General features: G+C 42.2%; 3 protein-coding genes across 3 annotated transcripts in view; 2 read left to right on the top strand and 1 right to left on the bottom strand.

Annotated features, from left to right (window-relative positions):
* Nucleotides 1-1,870: 1,870 nt before the first annotated feature.
* Nucleotides 1,871-3,030, top strand: LOC128462140 (gap junction beta-3 protein-like; the record flags this gene model as incomplete). The annotated part of the gene is given in 3 exon segments (XM_053447438.1): nucleotides 1,871-1,955; nucleotides 1,958-2,343; nucleotides 2,977-3,030. Coding segments are annotated over 3 exon segments (525 nt in total), but the record flags the coding sequence as incomplete, so codon positions are not given.
* Nucleotides 3,031-3,861: 831 nt separating this feature from the next.
* On the top strand, nucleotides 3,862-10,993 carry tmem54b (transmembrane protein 54b). The gene is given in 7 exon segments (XM_053447494.1): nucleotides 3,862-4,008; nucleotides 5,112-5,308; nucleotides 6,340-6,399; nucleotides 8,440-8,568; nucleotides 8,570-8,632; nucleotides 9,792-9,938; nucleotides 10,034-10,993. Coding segments are annotated over 7 exon segments (969 nt in total). The 5' UTR covers nucleotides 3,862-3,995; the 3' UTR covers nucleotides 10,394-10,993.
* Nucleotides 10,994-14,795: 3,802 nt separating this feature from the next.
* The window catches only part of LOC128461803 (hippocalcin-like protein 1), a 30,524-nt gene continuing 21,683 nt past the window's right edge, over nucleotides 14,796-23,636 (bottom strand). Inside the window, exons 2-5 of the mRNA XM_053446918.1 lie at nucleotides 20,780-20,948; nucleotides 18,214-18,495; nucleotides 15,633-15,738; nucleotides 14,796-14,893 (exon numbers count right to left, since the gene is read on the bottom strand). Coding sequence (XP_053302893.1) covers nucleotides 14,796-14,893; nucleotides 15,633-15,738; nucleotides 18,214-18,495; nucleotides 20,780-20,875 — 582 coding nt within the window. The 5' untranslated portion in view covers nucleotides 20,876-20,948. The remainder of the gene's footprint in view (nucleotides 14,894-15,632; nucleotides 15,739-18,213; nucleotides 18,496-20,779; nucleotides 20,949-23,636) is intronic.

Genomic DNA, 23,636 nt, shown 5'->3' with positions numbered 1-23,636 from the left:
TTTGTTAATTGTTACAACAGAAAAGGTTGGCACACATTGCAGTTGCACTTACTGTAGTACAATTTGTAATATAACTAGAAATAAATTAAAAAGCAAAATACATTGACTAGAGTAGCTTTTTTTGTTTGGAAGTCACAGATAAAATTTGTTCACATTTGAGCTGGAAAGATTAAAACCAGACACACAGATAATGACACAAACTCAGACTTAACAGCTTGCATTGCCACCAGCAAGACTTTCTTTAATAGTGATGGTCAAAGTGAGGAGGATGACATAGCCACCTTCGCTTTAAGAAAATAAGCATGGTGGAACAAAGATGAAATAAAACAAAGCACTTGTTTTCAACCTTTTCCTCCTTCTACACAAACTTGTAAAAGCAACTCGAGAACTGAAGTCACAACGCCAGAGCAATCCACAAAAAAATACTTTTTTTTTTTCTCCCCCAGGTAGGAAACATGACAGCACAACATGGTCAAACGGTTCAGGGGTAACCGTTCCCCCAACACAACACATTCACTGAATCTTTCCTGGTGGACGTTTGGGAAATCAACTGAACATGATGGGAGATATCAAAGTGGTGCCTCTCAATTAAAGGTCTGGAACAAATATATAAACGAGTGAATAACACAATCGGTCCGACTGACCATCTGCTGTGTCATCAAGAATTGCCCAGCACCATGTAAACACAACACCACCCCGATATGTTCTAATGACAACAAAACAAAATGACAGCACTCTTCTGCAAACCTTATGCTAGCTACATCGATCAAAGTATGGATGAAAACCGAACATCAACACTTGGCACTTAAGAACGGAAAAGAAACAAACAATAAACATTCCTCAATATCTTAATGTACATTCTTGTAAACAGCTAAATGCAGAGACTAGGGCATGATAATAGATCAGGGGTTTTCAACAGGGGGTCTGCGAATTTCGCGGGGGTCCGCGAAATTCGCTTTGATATTTCAACACATTTCCAGAATACTATTGAATATCGTGAAAAATATCTAAAATAAGAAAGATATGTCTAAAATTATATAAAGGTGATGAGGGGAACCTTGAAACTTGGGGCTGGAAACTGCCAGTAGTTTCCCCCTGTGCATGCGTGTTAAAGGTAGATGTAGAAGAGCGGTTGAGCTAGGTAGAAAAACTCTCAGGAGGTCTTGGAGATGTAGTTTGTATGATGGGAATTTTTATTTTCCCAAAAAGAAGAACCGAAAGGGCAGAATTAACAATGAAAATATTAAATAAAACAAGAGCGAAAAATAAATACTTTGTAATAAGAACAAATAATTTGCCATAATAGCCAAAACAATTAATTGTAATAACAGTCAGCTATACCACGTTCACTGGTTGAGAAACAATTTCTTAGAAGAGCTCTAAGACTTAGGCCATTTGTGACATATTCTGCATTACTTTGTCATCTTCCCTCTTCAGTTGTAGCCCCAGTTAATGTTGATTGTTATTGATCACCGTTACTTTAACGTTCTCTCAACATGTCAGCTTCATGTCTGTAAATTTAAGTCATGAACGTTATATATTGATGTACATATGGTTCTGAGATGAAGTACAACTACAAACTGCATTTTAATTTTTTTTTCAATTCCTAAGCACTTAAAATCAACCGTTTTTGTTGTTTTTTACACAGATTTTTCTAGATTTGTTGGAGGTTTTTAAGTAGATATATCTAGATTTGGTTTTGAGGATTTTAAATAAAACCAACATGGAAAACCAAATGTTAAAACTTTCTTCTATCCACATGCACGCACACACACAAACACACGTAGGCACGTGCGAGTGTAGGCACATCAGAGGGGGCCTTGGATTACTTTCTAGTCAGAATGGTGGTCCCTGGGACAAAACCAGTTGAAAACTCCTGGTCTACGTGGTGGCCGCTGAGCGTGTCTGGGCCGACGACCAGGGACACTTTGACTGCAACACCCGCCAGCCGGGTTCACCAACATCTGCTATGACTACTTCTTCCCCATCTCTCACATCCGCCTGTGGGCCCTCCAGCTCATCTTTGTCACCTGCCCCTCATTCATGGTGGTGCTGCACGTGGCCTATCGAGAAGAGCGGGAGCGTAAGTACCAGGCCAAGCACGGGGAGCACACGCGGCTGTACGACAACACGGGCCAAAAGCACGGCGGCCTCTGGTGGACCTATCTGATAAGCCTGTTTATCAAAACCACCTTTGAGGTCTTGTTCCTGTACGTGCTCCACTACATCTACGACAGCTTCAAGCTGCCCAGGAAGGTCCAGTGTGATGTCAGTCCCTGTCCGAATCTGGTTGACTGCTACATCTACCGGCCCACAGAGAAGACCGTTTTCACCTACTTCATGGTGGGGGGGGGGAATAGATTGGGTTGACTTTTTTCCACGTCTGACTGACTACAATACTCACATGTCTTCCAGCACAAAGTTGTTTCTCCTGTCCATATTGGGTTTGTAGAGGTCCCGCCCTGTGAGATCCAAAGGGCTGAGGATTTCTACTTTGTTTGTCCAACTCAGAAACAGAAACCTCTGTTTAACGTATTTTTTCCCAGGTGGATCTTGTCCCACATTGTCTTTACATTAGGAAATGATCTCTACTTGGACGTCATGGACGAGAGGAATAATTACAGTATATTATTTTAAGGCACATTTGGGCAGGTGTGCATTCTTTGAAAATATCCCTTAAAGTTATTAAAATGTTACATATAATTTATTTTTGAATGTATCTATGTTGCAACAGTATTTTATACTTTCAGAATTACCTCTTGTGAAATAAAAGTTATTGATCATTAAAATAAAAGAAGACTCATGTATTTGTAACCATTGTCGATATATCTTTGACCGAAACTGAAACTATTCCTTTTTGTATTCGCTGGAAATAATGTCAAACCACTGAGAATAAAGTTTGTTCTCCCTACCTGTAATAAATCACAGTAAATGCTCGTCATTGAGAAAGAAGATCCGCTCTCTCCTCCTGTAAAGGCGCCAATTATCCACCTGGTGGCGCTAAAGGCCTACTACATAATCATATTCTGAAGGTTCCGGCAAACATGATCCATTCAATTTTCCCATTCAAATGGTTGAGTTCGTTAATGATTGCTTACTAATCTATGTTGAATTAATACAGTATGAATTATATATAGATCCTGTGATTAGTAACTTTATAATAAGTTAGGTGAGATTGGAATAGTTGTCTACCTCTGAAATCACATTATAGCTTAATGTATATGTTGCCAAATGTCATGTTTCAGTAAATATGTCAATAGTGCAAAATGTATGATCAGTGCGTCAGATGTTTTAAAAACACATCTGTCATGTTTTTCCAGGCTTTGATCCAGGTGTTAACCAATACACGTCACTTTTCAACTATTACAACTCCTCCTACTTCTACTACTACTAATAATTATTATTATTATAATAACAATAATTACAACAAACACCTTTATACGCAAGTTATTTTAGGTGTTTTCAGTATATCATTTTAGTATATGACCCCAAAAACCGTGCATCTGCATCAAGGTTTTTCGAAATGTAATCAACGATTGGTGATTGGCAACTTTTCAAAATAAAACCATTATACGCTCCACCCGCTAAAGATGAATATTTACCACTGGAGCTGTTTCAAGAAAAACTAAATACAGTGAGATTTAAAACGGTTGTGATTGACTATTGATGCCAACATTTTGTTTGTTACTCTTGAATGTAAGTGTTCAAACAAAGATAGTCTCATACAGTACTCACTAAGTGCAATATATCTAACCCTCGTATAAAAACTACATGTCCTGATTTGTTGAGGATGTGTTATTGTTCTTTATTTATCCTTCTGATAAATCGTCATTGCCACAAGACAGGCTGGGAGCTCGGACGAGGTTTTATTGTGAAAGCAGAGGTGTTGTTGTGTGTATTTCCTGTTGTGTCACAGTGTTTGGAGAGAGGAGCAGATCTCTTTGAGTGAAGTCAACTCTCTGATCACTTTATACGGATGGTGAGCTGACACAGATATGGCCCCTGCAGGTAATAGATGTAAATTTAAATGTGTGTGTCTGTGAGTGTGTGTGTATGTGTGTGTATGTGTGTGGAGGAGTCGGTGTCTTGTTGGTGAGTAGTTGTGAAAACGTGTATCAAAGTCATTATTTACTTATTTATCCTGATGTTTCACATTGATCCTCCGGGTGTGTTCTCACCAGCAGCCTTTGGCCTACGTGTTTAAAATGTGCGAGGCTGAACAGTGTTTATGTGAACTGCTAATTGTCACCTGTGCACGTGGGTTGTCCCAATGCATGCAGGGATGTGACACACGCACACGCACGCACTTGCATGTATATATTATATGTATATGAACTCTTTACTTTGCAAACACTTTTGTCAGGACAATTCAATTGCTCCTGTGCAACATGTTTCACTTTGGATATTCATTATTTCAATTTGATTTATATTGTCTTATATCTCGTTGCAGTTGTGTCACATGCTTTCTTTATTACTCTCACTGGTGTCTATCTTTTAACTTTCCTCTTTGTAACAGCAACTTTCCCTGGTGTACAACCACATTCAACAAAAAGCTCAGATTCATTAAGTAATGCTGCAGTTACTGGATGTCACAGATACAGACACAAGTTTGTTGTTTTTCACTTGACAGATTTTACCCCAGGTTTCTATGTGTCTGTCAAACTTGGGCCTCAGTTCAACAGCAGATTTTGTCATTGAAATGTCTCGGCTGATCTCATGTGTGCACGTTTAGAAAAGAAAAGTTAAATTTAACGTTATTATCCTTTTTGCTTCACAACATACTCTGACACAAACAGAAAATGTCTCTTGAATAATTGTTACGATTTAATTTCAGGTAGTTTTAGACATGGCAAGTTCGATTTTTCAAGTAGTGTAGTTTGTTGCAGTTCACGTGTGTCACAGCTTGCTCTGTAGTTATGTGCTCAGCAGCTAATCATTAATGCAAGTGACATCTCTGCAGTGGCTTTGACTCCTGTGTCTCTGATCCATACCACATGGTGAACATGGACGTGTTGTGACCTCATCTGAAATCACTGCAACTCTCTATTTCTTTACCTCCCGCAGCAGTAACCTTCTTCTCCTCCCTCCTCTCTCCTCCCCTCCCTCATCAGGAGTGTGTTGTTCCAGGCTGGAGGAGCCGAAGGCCCTGATGAAGATGGGTCTGTGCATGGTCCTCATCGGTCACGTGAACTTCCTACTGGGAGCGCTGGTGCACGGCGTGGTGCTCAGGCACGTCAGCCTCCACAAGCAGGCCAGGGCCATGGAGTACGCCATCTCCAACGTGGTGGCTCTCACCTCCGGCCTGGTGGTGAGTTTTTGGAGATGAGACGCCTCGCACTGAGCTGTCCACCATGTCTGCGGCTGCACACTGAGTAAACCCCAGAAGAACTAGAAATGATCATTAAGTGCTGTAGAAAAAGGAAAAAAAAATCAATATTAAAACAAAGAGCTATTTTGGCTTAATGCCATAAAAGCCTCTCTTTAGCTGTTGGGGAAAATACGTTTGGTAAAAGAAGCATCAGCCTGTGTGTTTAATAAACTCCATGTGGCTCCTTAAAAACCAAGTAGGACAGTGTTTAATCTAAAAATCATTTAGAATCTCACTCACGAAGATCACTGGATCCTTCTTGTAATCAGGGTAAACTTGTAATGCCACATCCCTCCTGCTTTCGCACCCCCAAAAAAAGGGATAATGCTTTCATCAGAGTGAGTTAGAGAGTCAGTTAGTTAGCAGGATTACAGAAAAACGACATAACTGATTTCTATAATATATTTTGGAGGGGGTAGGGAATGACACAAGAAAGAAGACATTAAAGTTGGGAGCTTTAAAATGGCCGGGCCAAGGTATCTGCTCCCTGATTGCCCTTGGATTTGAATGCAGATATTAGAGCTGGGCAATATGGCCAAAATATTTATCAAGATAAACAATTTGCAAATCAGTCAATATTGATAATTACTATGATACGTCTTAAATTATTATTTCTTTTAAGTAAAGTGTGGTTTTTGCTCCTGAGTGAAGGTTGTATTTTAAATGTTGTGAGCCAAGAATGAAAAACACTTTGTCAGGTCTGACAATAACAACTTTCAAATCGACGCACACCCACACACGCACACACACACAGTGGTGCTTAAACACATATTTGAAATGCTTGCAATGACACCCACAGCTGTGAGGCTGACTTGTGTTGCTGCCTCTCCTGTATGGAGACCAGATGAGAAGTGTACGATGGGAGATCTTAGAGTTTTATAAACCTTAGATGTTTTTCGCCTGATCTCTGTCCTCTCTTTATTGTTATAGACGTAGCAGCTGCAAACTGAACATCTGTCTTGTGTCTGCAGGGAATCATTGTTGGCATCCTGGCCATCGTCCTGTCTAAGAACAAGAAGAGTCGAGGCCTGGTTAGTATCACGTTTTCTGAATTCAATTTGAAAGTTATCAAAAAGTGATTAAAAAGATTCTTCTTATTTCCCAGAAACCCCCTACTTTGCCAGACGATGCTCTGAGTAATACTCCTCACAAACACTTGTATTCTCTCTGCTGTTTTCCTGGTTTCTCATACTTGATTTCAAGCGTTTCTCTCTGTCTGACTATTCCAGCTCTGCAGTATCGGAACAGTTTCTGTCCCCCCCCCCCCCCCCCCCCCCTCGCTCGCTCCCTCCCTCCAGTCATGCAGAGCGGCCTCTCCTCCCTGTTTATTCAGTCAGCTGTCTGCTTGCTGGGACGGGACTGACGAGGCAAAATGAGTAAGCCCGGGCAAACCTGCCACGATCAAACCACTCCCATTCTCCCTTTGTCGCTGGGAGAAACTGTGAAGCGGTTTGGGCAGGGCTGACGAGCAGCAGCTTACCTCCTCATCCGTCTTCTTATCTTCTTTTTTCTTTCATGCATCATGTGGCGAGAATGACTCTTAATCTCAACACTCCCTAAATCGTTTAATACTGCAGCACTGTATCACATTGTGCCGGACCTGCTACGGTCTCTAATCTCCCAGAAAGTGTGTGTTATTCCTTATAGTTCCTATCAGGTTTCTATTGAACTCATCGCAGAGAGGTCTGGAGACTTCCTGTGCCCTCGCCACACATTCTGTAAACTTATTGAAGAGTTGGTTCCTCTACCCAGAACTTTTATTGGTCTGTAAATCTTGCGCATCACTAATAGCTTTACCTTATTACTTCAAATATTTGAGTTTGGTCAAGCTGCCCTCATCATGCTATATCAATCAATCCCTTGAAAGACTAAAACAACAGAGGGGGAGGCAGTCTGTCAAACTTTCTAGAGGTCCCTATCCTGGCTGTGGCAGCTGCAGGCCCATTGGCACCTGCTGAGGAAGTAAAGAGGGGTCACAATCTTAGTTTACTTTCTTCCAAAGTCCAAATTATTTCCTAAAATAGCATAGCACTAAATTACTGTCTGCCCCTTAACACCCTGTGCATGACCGGAAACTTCAGCCGTAGAGATGGTTGTCTTTGTAGTTTTTCTAGTTGACGTCTTTTTCAGATGAATCGTATAAACAGAAGCTGGAACCTGAGAATTTCTGGCACATTTCCTGTATTTTGGTTAGAAAGACATTCCTGAAAAAAATACTCAATTTTTGGACACCAACAAAAACCATAAATCCTTTAAAAGAATTATTGGTTTCCCATTAAATGTAACTGTCATGTTTTGCGTACAAAAGGTCACATAGTATTCTTTCTGTTGCATTCAATAGATGTTATTTAGCACAAACACATGGATCCTACATGGGGGTTTTCAAAAGAGATTTAACATGGTGTTGAAAGTGAGACTTCACTTATCTACACAATTGCACTTTCATGAAGCCGGGAAAATAACAACAGATTCTGACCTACATGTCCCATTTAAACCAGGTATTAACTCTTGATATCGACCTGGATGGATTATTTGTATGATGACATCCAGCCATCAGGCCTGTTGTTAGGTGACCTCTCAACTTCCAGAGCAGAGGTTTCTTTATAGACTGTGGTCACACTGTGCCGACTGCATTTGCACTCAAGTTAATATTTTCAAACTTCAAACAAACCAGTTGAGAAGTTTCCTGGTGCAATGCTATTTGCTGCTGTTTTCACACACACAGACGTACACAACATTTTAAAGTCTCGTTTGGTGCATTAAGTTTTTATTAAATTTGTCTTTTGGGGTTTTCCACATTGACATGTTTCACATCTACACAAAATATATTCATGTTTTCTGACATTTATTTGGTTTGTTTTTCCTTTGATTCCATATATGATAGATATATGATATTATACTTGAATATTAATCTTTCATCATGTTGTAGCAGATACCTAAAATCTGTGGTATTTGCTCTGTTTGTATTAATATGCTTAATTCATTATTGTACTTCAGTCATTTAACGGCTGCAGATTCCCCCGTCCTACAGTCAATGATCAAGGTTTTCTTTCCCAATATGTCTCCCACAGACGTGGTCACTCTTCGTAGTCAGTTTGGTGGCAGCCGTCACGGCGGCGGCTTCAGCCGTCGGACTCCTCGTGTCCGTGGTGAGGGCCATCATTCATGGGGGGCGGAGCCTCCTGACTCACTGTCGCTACCCCCGATGCCATCGGTTACTCCAGCATCACCAACGAGTGTCCTTTTGACCCCACGCGTATCTACGTGAGTGCATTAGGTTGTAATACTACTGAGATCACAGTGGCTTTCTTTTCCTCAACTGGCTCTTTGAAGAGCTGACTATTGTCACATAGATGCAACAGAGCGGTCCCATAGGCTCAATCCCTTGTGCGTTCGTGTGTGTGTGTACATAGGGTGTGAGAGAAGGAGGCAGTTGAAGGGTCTTGTCTTTCTGTCTTTCTGTCGCTCAGTCAGCCACACTCTGCAGCCCACGGGCTGGTGGCAGAAATGCTGACCTGACCCTGTCGGTCCACTTCAGACTCTGTCCTGCTCCAGTGGTTCTCAGACCAACTGCCAGGTCTGCTCAACCACACAGCTGTTTCCACACATCAGCAACACTTTGGCGTTTTAGCACGACTTGTAATCTACAATTTATCTGTTAAGTGACCTTTGGCGCAAGAGGTTAACGGCGGTCCCACTGTAGATACAGATAAAATGGTACCATATCTAACTTGATAAAAAAAACTATGTTAATACACATTCAAATTGTCCATATAGCTGTGTGCAACTACATTAGTGTGTGTGTTATAAACCCATATGTGATCCCTCTGCCAAGGAGGTGATGGTTTCATCTGCAACTTTATAAAGTGTTCAGTGTTTTCCCTTTTCCTGACGTGAGGTATAATTCAATTATGAACTTTCCATTTTGCTTTGAAAATCAGTACCAAAATAAGGCCAAAGTCACAATAAACGAAATATTGCTGACAGGAAGTCCCAACTCAGAATGAGCACTGTCTCACATTATATCACATGAAAGTGTCTCAGGCTTCTGGCTCTGACAGTGAATGTTGTTGCTTCCTGCATATTTCATCATGGATTCCAACGAAAGCTCACAGCACCACATTCTCTTTGTAGCCTGCTAGAGAGCACACCGAACAAAAGGCAGCTATCTTTCTTCGAATCCCCTCCGAGCACTTTTTACTCACTTATTCACCACACTCTCCTGTGCAAACCCAATTTCCCACGGTTCGCTGCCGTGTTTGTTGCAGAGGGCTCCACAGCCATTTGAGAGTAATACGATTCTCTGTCGCCTCATTACACAACTGTGTCCTCATCTATGCTGCTGGGAGCCCTTGCCTCAAATTGTTCTCTGTGTGGTCCAGCTGGTGGTCGCTGCTAACTCCGCTCCTTCATCCCTCCCCAGAGCACCACCCTGATCCTTTGGTTGCCTCTGATCGCGACATGCATCACCCAGATGGTGTTTTCTGCCCAGTGCTTGGCCGTCTGCGTCTCCTTCCTGGGCCTGCCGTGCTGCCGGAAGAAGAAGCAACCGAAAGACTATGGCAGAGCGGTGAGACACATTGTGCGGCTGAATCCCGGTGTTTGTGTTAGTTTGAAATGAGCCTTATTTCAAAACTGGATTATATTTTGTCTGATTTTGTGAAGATCAATGTGGTGAGGCCGATGGAGGCCGAAGCGGCTCCCTCTCGCTACACGGAATCGCCGAGCAGTTCCAGTGAACCTCCATCGCACTATGCTGAACCTCCAAGAAGAGGCTTTAGCCAACCTCCAAAGCCGAGCACTGCTCCCTCGGTACAGCAGCCCAGACCTCCCCCGCCTCTTCGGCATCCTCCCCGTCTGTACCAGAGTCTTCCTGCATCTGAGAGGCAGCCCCTTCGCCAGCCGCACAGAGAAAGGTCAGACAGAGAGCGGCCGGTAACGAGGGCTGGCAGCCAGCAAACGGCACCGGAGCAACACCAGCTGCTGGAGCGGGGCACGATGGAAAGGTCCAGCTTCTGGATTTAGCCACATTTGACAGGTGGGAGCTTCTGGAAGAAGAAGGGCTGTGCGTCTATGCACCGCAGCGTCAAACACTGTTTTCCTCCTCAAAGCTACAGACTCTGACTGAGGGTCTTTTTATTTAGCAGTGCACCGGGCCATCGTGAATCTGATGCATGAAATGTCTGGAGCTCGGAGGATCTCTGCACTGTGTGTGGAATCCCTGTTATGTGAGAGAGGGGGAGTGTGTGTGTGTGCTTTTTAAGTGTTTTGCTTATGATGGCCAAAATATTCATCACAGGATAGAAAGAGGAGACAAATCCTCTCAAGTCAGGACAAGGTGCCAATTGTTGCTGTTACCGCGAAGAAATATTTCAACACTTTGGGAATTGACCTATTCTCTGTCGTTAGGATATAATTAACTTGACCTGAAGTTGTGGAGATTAATATATCCATCAAAGAATACACTGTATGTTTGTGGGCATGCCTTCAACCTTTTAGAAAAGTGTGTATGTGTTTGGGTGTGTAGCGTTTACTACAGTCAACGAAAAACTGTTTAATGACAAACTAAGCCTGCAAGGTTTTGTATTTATTGCCTGAGTAAATAAAGTTTTTATTGAAAAATAATGAAGCTCCTCTGTTTGTTTTGTACCTGACCTTTGTTAGTGGAAAAAAAACGTCATTCTAATATGTGGTAATGGCAGCAGGTACAGTAACCGGACCGGTATGACTGGTTACACTCAGCCATGCATGGGCACCAACCGACAGGATATTGCGAAAAAAGAACGACAAGACAGACCTATGCTCCAGCTTCGAAAGTGTGCAAATGCATGATGGTCCTTTACAGCTCTCAGCCCACACAGAATAACCCGAAATGAGGGAGCAGTCCACACGTGCAGCTTTGAAACACATATTTATTTCGATTTCAGGTCCAACGGAAAACAAACATGACATCCTCACGTGAGGTTTTCATGCAACCGAAAAAAGGGAAGGGGGGGGGGGGGGGGGAGAGGGGTCAGGGAAGGTAGAAAGGAGGAGAGGGGCCATATTTATCCAACACAAGGTACCGGTTTGTCAGAGGCAGTGAGAATAGAAAAAGGGCAGAGCTGTGATAGGTTGGTGTAGGGGTAGCAACTGTTGTTCCTTATCCTACCAGCAGAAGGCAGTGACACTATAGGATATCCCCAAAGCAGAGTATGGAAGCTCCCGTGCAAACTTTTGGTTCGAGTTAACCTTGGATCAGTGTCATGTCATGTGGATGTGGCTGCACCAGCACAGCTCTCAGGCTCTGTATTAGTTGTTCACTCCAGCCACCGCTACACACATTCCAATGTGTGAGGTAGTAACACCAAAACTAAAACACAATTAGACTGATACTGGACTTATCAGGCTATTGGCCTTTTTTTTCATAATTGAATCTGTTTTGACTGAGCGTCGTTTTGACCAGTGAACAAAAAGTTATTTATTTTCTCTCCCACGGCCGACAGAGAAATCATCCAAGTGTAATGAGCAGTTTGACTCCGCACATTTCCCACAATGTGTGAACTGAAGCCCTTCCTGCTTTATGAAGCTTCTAACACGGATAAAATGATTTAATTGTTTAATGGAAAATGTCAGTGTCCGGTTAGAAAAGGATTTCCTAAAATCAGAAGACTAAAATTAAGAAATGGAAACTGAGAAGTTCTCCACTTTTCTCTGAAGCGAGGGGATATTCATGGTCAATTTAAAGAATGTTATTTAGCGCTGTTGGAAGAAGTATTCAGACCATTTTGTAATAGATAACTATACTGAAAAATCGGTAATAAAACCTTAGCCTACTTAAGAGTATCAGAACAAAATAACCCATTACGCAAAAGTCAGTGTTGTAATTTCACATTATTGGAGCATTATTATTGATGCATTAATAAGCAGTTCTTTAATGTTGTTAGGTAAGTTGGAACTATTTTTAACTGCTACTACTTTTACAACTTCAGTACTTTGATCTAAAGCAATAGATAACATTAAACTAATCCTATGTAAATTCCTAATCTAAAAAAGTTACTATACTTGATAAATTAAAGTAAAAGTAAAAAAAGTCCAATGTTTGTACCACAAATACACATATACTGCCGTATCCATCAAGAATAAAGAAACGCCATTATCATAACAATATTAAATATCCAAACAATATAAAGCATCCACTGGTGTTTTGTTGTGGATCTTATCTGATTAAGAAACATGAACCATTGCAAAAAGTATTTTTGCTCCAATCTGTTTAGTTTTTTTGTCAGTTTGGCCAACATTTGTCGCGACAGAATTTATAGTGTGTTTTATTTCCCATAACAGAAGGTGGCAACAGAGATCCGGCAACTTGGGCCTTACATGACTTCAACAGGAGAGAGGTGCTGGCATCGCTGCAACCAGTGGCTCCGTTTACATGTGCACAGTATTTAGGATGGAGGTGTTTGATTGTGAGACATGTTTTGTTCAGTCAAGGCTTTGTTTTAAAACTCTTATCTCACACAGTTGAAAATACGTCATTCAATTAGAGAGACTGATTTGATGCCGTGTCTCCAAGCTCTTCACTTTCTCTGTGTCTCGATTTAGGAGCTGCATCCTCCGGAGGCTGTATTTGAAGACTATACTGTCCCATTTTGAAGGTGTCCTCCAAATGCATCCTTCTGTCCCAGGGAAATGAACGCTCCAACGGGGGTTCCTTCGCGCCCCTCCCAGGATTCATTAAGCTTCAGTGAAGAACCTTCTTTTCAAAGAGCTGAGGGCACCAGAAAGTGAGGAGACACACAATGCTTGAGTATGATGCTTCAACTCAACTGAGCAGCTGAAGGTGCATTTGTGAGAAAGACAAGGGGGCACTTTCTTGGCATGTCAAACTTCAGCTCTGCCGATCATAGAAAACCTATGTAGACAAGACCGCCTCCTTTTAGTCTGGCCTTGGCGGTCTACATAGACTGCCTCCTCTGAAGGATGCAGCCCCTGAATTAGGTCGAAGCTTATGCAAAATAAAAATGTGAGAATATCATATTATATTTTAAAGATGTTGATTAGTGCTCATATAAACACAGCCACTGGTTTCTGTCAGGTAACTGCACAAGTGACCCTAAAAAAGTCCAAACCAGAGCCAGTACGTGATCCCGCTCCCGTCTCATGACACCTGTCCCTCTATGTCACTGCTGCGTGAGCGCACTGATCCAGGTTATAAAAGCATTCAACAAGAGAGTGATGAACGAGCCCTTAGTGATCTTTCCAGTTTGTCAGAGGAAAAGGGAAAGAGAGGGGAGGGGGTTGGGGGGGGGTCAGGGTTTGTCCCGGAGCGAGACAAATATTCAGTCTGGTACGTCTGGTACGCTGCAGAGCTACAAAAGGATACCACCGTGCCTGAACTGGTTTCGTGTATTCTTGTCGTCGTCTAGATCGCAGGAACATGCAGTGTAGTGACGGATTGGGACTCTTCAAGTTTACAGCTCGTCGATAAAGAACTTTAAAATACTTACAGATTAGGAAACAGCACGACATGGTAATACTGTAAAAGTTAGCTTCAAGCATACCGCGCAAATTCACATGCACACAAACATTCGGAACTAAATGCGCGGCCACACTTCAACAAAGACATGGCGGCTCAAACGATATGTGCTACTGGTGTCGTTGATCAAATGCATCATGGGACTTTATCTTATTTCACAAGATTTGCGTATTCTCCCACAACCACAACAATCCCAAAGAGTTTGACCTTAGCGGACATGTTCTCCTTCTGTCACTGTAAACTGCAACATCTTTGACAACTTATCAAAGTAAAAGCACGCTGATAAGAGTATAAATGAATAAATAAAACAACGTGGAGGAAAAAAATATGTACAAATGAAAAACAAAAAGATTTGAAAATTTAAAAATCAACAATAAGCCAGTAGATATTTAATAAAAACCTAATGGGATCTTAGGCCTTCTTTTTCTCAGCGAAACATCATATAGCAGTAAAATCCCATAACCCCACCCGCCCACCTTGAACTCCCTACAACCCATTCAGATCAGACCAGGAAGCTACGCTACATAATACTGCCTTTCAATGCCGGACTGTGTGCACCATACATGAAGACAAATGTACTTCATCTTATGATATACATAGACATACAGTATGTACATGATATACACGTGTTGCGGAGGAGGAAACGAGAGAGAGAGAGAGAGAGAGAATCTTCCCCAAATATAAAAATTAAAGTAAAACGACAGTGATGACTTTCCTTATCCTATTTAAAATTCCTCTTCTATCCTTGCACACAACAACATAAAAAAATATAAGTTGATATGAGAGATGAAAAACCATCATGCATTGATTTTTTTTGTGACTGGTTCAGTAGCAACAGAGAAGAAGTGAGGAGGAAAGGGGGCGGGGGGGGGGGGGGGGGGGGGGGGGGTTGCGCAGCCAAGCGGGAGTTCAGAACTGGGAGGCCGAGCTGGGGTCGCACTGGAGTAGCCGCACAATGGAGGGGTCGCTTTTGGCACCTTTGATGAACTCCTCCAGGGACAGTTTGCCTGCAGGACGGACCGCAGAGAGAAGACAAGAAAAACAGACATTATTTAGTCCGGCACCACATCGTCCCCTTGGAAGCAGCAAATGAACATGACTATCAGAATAAGTCGGTATGGTGTAACGACAACACCTGAACTATACAGAATCCTCTAGGAATATTCATTGACACACACAGGAGTTTTCAATAGCAATGTTCTCAGTGGTTTAGCAGGATGTTCAATATTGACCTGAAGGATAAACACTGATCATCCCCAACAGTGAAACATGTTTCAATTCTGACAAGCTTCACAATGATGTCAGCCCGTATAGAAGATGCAAATATTCCTAATTACAATATAAATAATTTTCGACATATTTCGATATATGTAAGACATGACCCTACATTTGTAGCAGATCCAGTTAATGCAGGATTTTCTTTTTTTTCACTTTCTTTAACATTGTAAGATGTTTTTCAACATTTTGACTAATTTCTCAGAATTCATGGATCTTGATCTGGTGCCGATCCAAATAGAAATCTAGATCTGGTGAATTGAAATGCTGTTTCATAAGGGGAGGGTTAGGCCTTGGAGGAGGCATGTACTCTACTGAGTGCCTTTCTAAATTGTTTTTCGTTTGAGCACATTTCAAATTGTCTTTGCTGCTCTTCATCTGTTTCATTTGTCGGCTGCACATCACTTCTGTCCTCCGATCTCTCACTCTGCAGCATATTCATCGCTCCATGTTGCCATTTCCTCCACTCACCATCGTTATTGAGGTCCATTTGTCTGAAGATCTTATCCGTCCTCTTCTCGGGCGTGGATTCATCCTCTGGCATCTTCATCACAGATGACACCATCTTGTAGATGGCCTGAGAGACGGGCGGCGGAGCCGGCGAGAGCGAGAGAGAAAAGAAGAGAGAGACACAGTGGGTGGGGGCGAGAGAAAAGAAAAGCTAAGTGAATTCAGGCCAGCAGGGACCCATTAAGGAGGCTCAGCGGGAGAGAAATAAAACAAGACTGAACTGAAAAATAAAGTCACGGCAGCTTTTGAGATGCTGATACACTGACATGTGTTACTCCAGATGCTCAGAGGTGCACCCTGGGCAGGTTTTCCACAAAGACCCACACGGGGTCTGTACGCCTGTAGAACCACAGCATCGTACCAGAGCGGCAGAGGCTGTGTGTGTGTGTGTGGTGGTGGTGGTGGTGGGTGGGGTTAGACACGCAGAGCTTACTGTATTGATCTGATACATCTCTATCTATCGACTGATACGTGCGCCTCTTGTCCCCAGATAGCATTAAATGAACCTCTGCAAGTGAGCACGGTGAGGCTGCGACGATCCGCTGGCATCAGGCACGGGGCTACAATCAGCTTACGTGCCCAATAAATCTCTTGCATCGGCAATAAGGGGTGTAAAAGTGACGGTGGATCGGTGTCACAGCACAGCCATCAGGAGGGAATGTAGCTTAGGCCCTTTGTGCTTTTCAGTGAATTTATTTTTCATCTCTTGGAGAACAAAGTGAGAAGTCGTATGTTGAAAATATCAAAAGTGGAGGACAATGAGGCTGACTCACAATTTCTGTCTTAGTTCTCTTTTATCATTTGACTTCAAAGCTGCTTTCAGACATGCACTGGACTCCAAAAATTACCGCGGATGGGCTTTATGTGAGATTGCAAAGGTCCGAGTCAGTTGCTGTGGACATTCTCCAGAGCGTTTCATGCCCGCCCCCTGGTTAAAACTCTGGATAATGTCCGAGTGAGCACATGTGGGGAAAACAGAAAATATCTCAGGAGGGGTAATTAGATGTCATACACGTGGAGGACATCAGCAAACATGTCAAGAGAGCTTTTGGTGATAAGGGTCGCAGATGTCAATAGGAACAGGTTGCTATGCCACATACATTTTTCATAAATCTACAAATCAAGAAAAGATTTTTAGTTTTTTGGGGTTGGACGCTTCTTTTGATTAGGATGGCGAAGACAAACAAATTGGACTTGCTCCACAATGACGATCTGTCCGTCTCTGCCGGTGTGCAGTGACACAATGGGCCCCTCCTTTCTCATCCACCGGGTGCGTAACCTTAATGAGCTTGAGGATAATCCCAGTATTCTGCACACTCAGGGATAAACTCTTGTTAAATTTAACTCACTAATCCATGAGCACTCAGAGGTCTACAAGCGCACACACAAGCGCACACACAAGCGTGCACACACACACACACAGCACACAGCAAGATCTTCCATCAGATATCCCCACATATGAGACTCTATATTTCAGCACTAATGCAGCACTGTACTTAACAGTCTTCACAGCAACAGTATTGCAATCAGCACATTAAGTATAAACCATGCATTCTTAAACAAATGTATTAACTTGCATAATTTAAGTGAGCACTTATCATATCAGTAAGCACTCTATTTCTGTCCGGGTCGGCATATGATTGGCTGGTTCGAATGAAATGTACAGTAGTGGGCTTCTGGGAAACTTGAAGGGATGTTGGAAAAGCTTCAGTAAAGAAAATGAGCAGCTACACTGCACCATGTGTTAATGCAATGCAAAGTTAGGTTTGAGATTTATGACACTTGCTCACAAACCCCATGTCACTAATATTCGACTCACTTGATTGTGCATTTTATCTTGATTTTAAAGGAAATCTAATATGTGGTTGAGACACGTGTAGTTTCAAAGACTCACGGCTCTAGTCTACAAAAGATGGAAACGATTGAATTATGGGAAACGAAGGATTTTTCACGCATTTGTTTTCCAATCAATATGAATTAAAAATGGTCTGTATTTTATAAATATGACTTGTCTTGTCATGATGACGAGTCAAAGAGCTTTACAGTACAGTTTTACCATTCACCCACATTCATGCAGTGCATTTACTGTAAGCGCAGCTCTTTCTCTACACGGCACAGCCATCAGGGGCTATCTGGGGTCCAGTGTCTTACCAGAGGACACTCACGCATAACTTTTCCTGGTGCCATCATCCGGGTTATACTGTGGTTGTATTAAGGGAAGTGTGAGATCCAGTGTTTTGGTGTTTGACCAAAAGCTAGGGACTCAAAGTCAGGACACAGCCTCTGTAGCAAAGAGTTAGACCATTCTGTCCCTTGTGAGTCCCTGAAGTGGCCAAATAAAATGTCTGGGGCTGTTTTCAAAATCCTTTCCTCTGGCCTCGAAAGCAGTATTCTGTGTTGTGTTTTAGCTACCCCAAAAACACCTGAGCAGAAGCACAGACTTGTAAATTGTAATTACCCTACATGCTTTTTCATAGTCTAAATGCCTCAATTCTTCCTTTGCCCCCAACCAGTCTACATTACCCATGTGTCCCTTGCTCACCTGTACAATCTCCAGCATCTCCTGGCGGCTGATGTACCCGTTTCCGTCCAGGTCGTACATGCTGAAGGCCCATTTCAGCTTCTGCTCCAACTTGCCCCGTGACGTGACGCTCAGGGCGATGATGAACTCCCGAAAGTCTATCGTCCCGTCAGCGTTGGTGTCAAAGGTTCGGAAGACGTGCTCAGCGAACTTGGAGGCATCACCGTAGGGGAAGAAATTGGCATAAATCTTCTTGAACTCCTCTACATTCAGGGTTCCGCTGGGGCAGTCCTTCAAGAAACCCTGCCGGAAGGGAAATAGACAAAATGACGCAGGACATGGTTAAAAATAAGTCCCTTAATGCTGCAGTACAATAGTTGAAGGCAGTTCTACCCCTTTTTCATGGGGTCACATTCGATAAAGCACCATTGTACCTGAGAAGAAAAGGGAGGTAAAAGTCATGTCAGTCTCAATCTCTGTTCAGTCTGTCCCCTTTTTTCTTCTTTTTTTTTTTACAAAGGCTGATAAGATAGAAGCAGAAAGCAAAGTCATTGTCCAGATCTGAAGGCATGACTCTCTTTTTCATCATCATATCAAATATTCTCTCAAGTGAGGCTGAAAAGCTAATATGTCCTCGTCAGATATTCAGCGAGAGAGCTTTACAACTTGTAGGGAGGCTTTCTGACTCAAAGCTCAGATTAATTGCAAATAAATCCCCCAAAAAGACAAGCTGGATGAATTCTCCGGGACCCAAGGCACCCTAACATCCTGCAAAATATATTATACAGTTTATATGACATCTCCAGCATCTAGGAGCTGTTAATCTGTTTGGAGCAGGCGGCTCTCAGGTAACTTCAGATGTCTTGAGCAGACGCCTTTGCTGCAAGCTTGAGAAAGGTGATGGGCAATACGGATGTTAACAGGCTTACACATGTAAAGCCACCTAAAATCGAAAAAGCTGTCGTCCTTGCAGGGCATACTGAAGGATATTGCCATGCTCTGACCTTTATAGGTGAGGGAATGTGATAGCTGCTGCGTGGGCTCTAGCTCGAGCACAAAACAGGAAGTTAGCACTGTTCATGAGCAGCATTCAACCTTGACATTAAAAACTAACCCAACTCTTGTGGCATCTCGCGGATAGACTGTAAGATGGACGACCTGTCTCCTCTTCCTCCCACGATCCAGAAACGAAACCAAATTATCTTGGCAAAGAACAAGGCCATCCTCCATATTTGAAGCCAGAGTCTTCAGTGGCGATTGGGGAATGGAACCACAGTAGCGAGATCCTGCCGTTATACGCACTCGACCAATCGAAACCATCAATTATGAGCTGTTCTGCGTCCATCCCCCAGACGGACAGTCATCATCAGCATCGGCAGTCGGTGTGAAGAGACCCCGGGTCAATGAGTCTTAAGTCACGGATCAGGGAGGTGACGCTTTGACATGTGCAGCCCTGATTCCGGACCGCTCACACAGATGTTCCATAGGTCTAATCCATGCATAAAGCCATATAGCTATTACACAAACACACATCTGTTCACACACATCGCTCAGTTCACTGTGGCACTTTATCATGCCAAGATCTAATTCAGTCTCCCCAGTGGATTAACAGACTGGGAGCGGGTGGAGATCAGGCCAGGACGGAGGAAAATGTCACATTGAAGGCAGCTGTCGGTTTTAGTAATTACTTACGAAGATGACTTTACTGAGGAAGGGAGGCTTTTACAGATTCATTAAGAGCCACTGTGCTATGTTTATTTCTCAAAAACATAGTTTTAAGGATATTGATTGGGGTTTGCTTTATAACAATCGTTACTTAGTATTTATCTGGGTTGACAAGTGTGACCAAAGTGATATTTGCCCTTGACTAAGGTGTTAAATCACCCCTGACAGGTGTTAACTTGCCACAACACCAGGTTACAGTTGATATTTGGACTCAAAGTTAACAGACACACGTCTAACCTTCTTAAGTCTCACCAACAGCACAGTATTCAGATGTTAGATCTGCATTAATGTGGAAAACCCAGTGCGAATTAACCCTGCACTTCCCCTCAGCTTCTTTTAAAACCTGTTTTACCTCCTTGTTTAGTTTTTATGGTGTGTACCTATATCTGTTTTGGGTGCCTCTAACCCCTCTCATCAAACTTCAAGCAGCAGCTGACAGTTGCTTTCAGGAAGATTTTTTTTTTTCAACGATTAGCTGCTGAACATAATGTAGCATGTAGCAGCTAAAGAGGTGGAGAACAACACAGAGCTAAAAGAAAAGAGAAAACAGAGCTCACACTCATGTGGCATCAACCATTTTGACATAAGATTCATTTCGGTAAAGCTAGTTAAGTTATGACTAAGTTCCATTACTTTTCACTTAAGTTTATTTACAATATCATATCCTATTCATATATTTTGTATTCAAAGTGCAAAGTATTTAACAACTAATGCCGTCAAAGAAAACTACGGCAAAATATCAAAGTCCTTTTCAAAATTAGTTTCTTTTTATGACTTGTAGTACTAGGTCCAGAGTTATAATTAAGTGTTCTCCCAAAAATGTCCAGACTCTGCGTACCGAGTCCGAGTCTTGTTTACGTACCTTGTACCACTCCTGCAACTCGTGGTCGGAAAACTCGGTATTCTCCCGGAGGTCCTGCAGCATCTCTGGCCGTAGCTTGCTGTTCTGTTTACCCATGGTAACAGGACTGGACTCTCGGTTTCCTTAGCGTCAACAGCGACTACAGCTCTGGCCAGTCCACTTTTCACACCTGTCAGTCAGAGATAAGAAACAGGAGGTCAGCAACAATAAGAACGACAGGAAAATGAACTCTGGGGACGCATGCGGACAGGAAGCAGGTGGTCAGCAAACCGCAGTGAGCCACAGATGACCAATATAAGGAATTAGAAATGAAACCAGAACAAGCTTAGCCTTCAGTTGAAACATATGTTTTCACCGAGTAAACATTGGAAAAGTAACATGTGTCAACTTTTTTACAAAAAATGGCTAAAGTGAGAGCATGACTTTGTCCATTCACTCAACGACTTTCTGCCTCTTGTAATGAAAAATGAAAATTAGCCCTGTCACAGTGTCCTGTCACAGTCCCCTTGACACGAGATGTTATGCAACTCAGCAAGAGCTGCTGCATTGCATTTGCAAAACATTAAATAATCCTGAGCGCACCCCCAGTGACGTCAAGTGCTAACCCACTGATCACATTTATGGGTTTATCTGACCATCTGTGTGTTTGTGTGTCACTTCTGCAGTGCGGCATGTGTGTGTGTGTGTGTGTGTGTGTGTGTGTGTGTGTGTGTGTGTGTGTGTGTGTGTGTTTGTGTGTGTGTGTGTGTGTGTGTCCAGATCTCATAATCTTCATTTCAGCTCGATCTGCCTGAGAGGACATGAATCCAGTGATGCAACTTTGCCCCAGAAAGTCTTTTACCTTAAAAATCCACAAATTTGCCCATAAATAACATTGTCATTAATGTTTCTTAAGTGTGATTTCAATTAGATAAGTAATAGCCTTTAATTAAAGAAAGAAAATTTCAAAGGGAAATGCCAATTTGCTTTCTGGCAGAGAATCAAAAGAGAAGATTGATATTTGGTTATATCAGCACCCCTGTAAAAAGAAAACACTATCTGAAAAGAACCAAGCTAGTTATGAGAGTGATTTTTCATGTAAATCCTCGACAGAAGGCAAATATATTTAGCCAAAACTATGAATTAAAGGTATCATATGAACATTAAAGATGTTAAATCCTCCTAAAACCAGGGTAGTGAACTTCCGACACTTTATACAGCAAAAGAGACTACACACAAATATAATAAAAGAAACTCTGAAATGCAAAAACCTCAGGACAGCAGTTAAAATGTACTGAAAAGAAAGAAAATAACATCAGATAATAGACTGTCCTTGAGGGTGGTCCCTTTTGGCTGTGTGCCTGTAAGAACATGGTCAGGGTGAACATGCTATGAGTCATCACTGAAAGGCATCATCCACCCACCATTATCCGTAACGCATACTCTTTGAGGGTGGGAGAGTGCCATGTGTGCCAGGTCTGACTGTCCGGATGGAAAGGTGCATATAGTTCCATTTTCTGTTTTGTGGGTTTCCACTAAATTGTGTCAAATGTTTGTGCTAAATTGAAACCTCTGTGCATTTTGATGAACACTGGCCACTGTGGCCTCAAGGGGCACTGCTACATGTTTTATCACCGAAAAAGTACACCCAGCTTATAACAGTAGCCACAATAAATTACTGTTCAAATCCGACCAGGTAAACCTGTGGTAGCTGAACTACTGAGCATATTGAAATTTACAGGAGTTTGTGTGCTGCACAAGCAGCTTTCACAACACTCTGTCACAAGGTCTGACTCTTTACAAAATGTGTTGAGCAATGTGTAAAAATCCATTACACGTAAAGTTCATCATGTAAACAATTCAATGGTATGATATGCATCCAGAATGATGGATTCAGTTCATGTATCAAATGTATTATAATGTATATTAATCATTCATTTTGTGGTATTTTTGGTTCATATTTTTGATTAATATTGAATGTAAAAAAATCTGCTGGGTTCACATGCTAATTAATATGATACTACTGATACGTGCTGACTAGACACTGTCAATAAGCAATAGAAAAAAATAAGAGGAACAAAGTTGTACCTTGTAGTTTGCTACCATGTACTAGACGTCTAATTAGCAGTCAAAGTGTGGGTATGTGTGTGTGTTTGTGTGTGTGGTGATTTAAATTACAGTATCACAGCAGCGCAAAGACTCCGATGAGAATTGTCTACCCTGTCTGATCTCAAATCCCTCCTCACTAGTGCAGGGCAATCGACCAACAACTTTGCATGTATATGTGCTTGTGTGTGTATGTGAGTGCGTGCCTGTTTGTGTTTCCGTGAACGTGACAAAAGTAAAAGTGTGCGTGTTGCCTGGCAAGAGTTTCACGTACACGAAGACAAAACCCATGCGCCTGATCGTCTCTTTACTCCACTAATACAATTAGACTCATATTAAGTCTCTCATCCTGAAGGCATTAAAACAAACGCTACACTGACAGTAATGATTGCAGCCAATTCCCAGGCTACTGAAAGGAGGGCCAGCAGTTGTGATGTCCTCATCTGTGTTTGGGGGCACGCAGAGGATTAGGAAACAACGTTATGCTACTTTGCCATCTGGCATTAAAGTCGTCTATTGTTTATTCCTATACCACAAGAAATTGTGATTTCCCATTATTTAATTTATTTTCTAAGAACACATATCATGTCATTTACTTTTGTGATTTCACGATTGTGGTTGACAGATTGTTTTTTTAGGATAAAAATTGGTTTGAGTGTACACCCTTTTATTACACGTCTTTTTCTTAGTATTTTAAAATACCTCAGAGCCCCCCAAAGCTTAGGGGGTCAGTCTTTAGCCAATTAAAAAATCTTAGAACAAAGACAGATGC

This window comes from Pleuronectes platessa, chromosome 18, assembly GCF_947347685.1.
Source record: "Pleuronectes platessa chromosome 18, fPlePla1.1, whole genome shotgun sequence".
Lineage (NCBI taxonomy): Eukaryota > Metazoa > Chordata > Actinopteri > Pleuronectiformes > Pleuronectidae > Pleuronectes > Pleuronectes platessa.
This window is presented reverse-complemented; position numbering and strand designations above follow the sequence as displayed.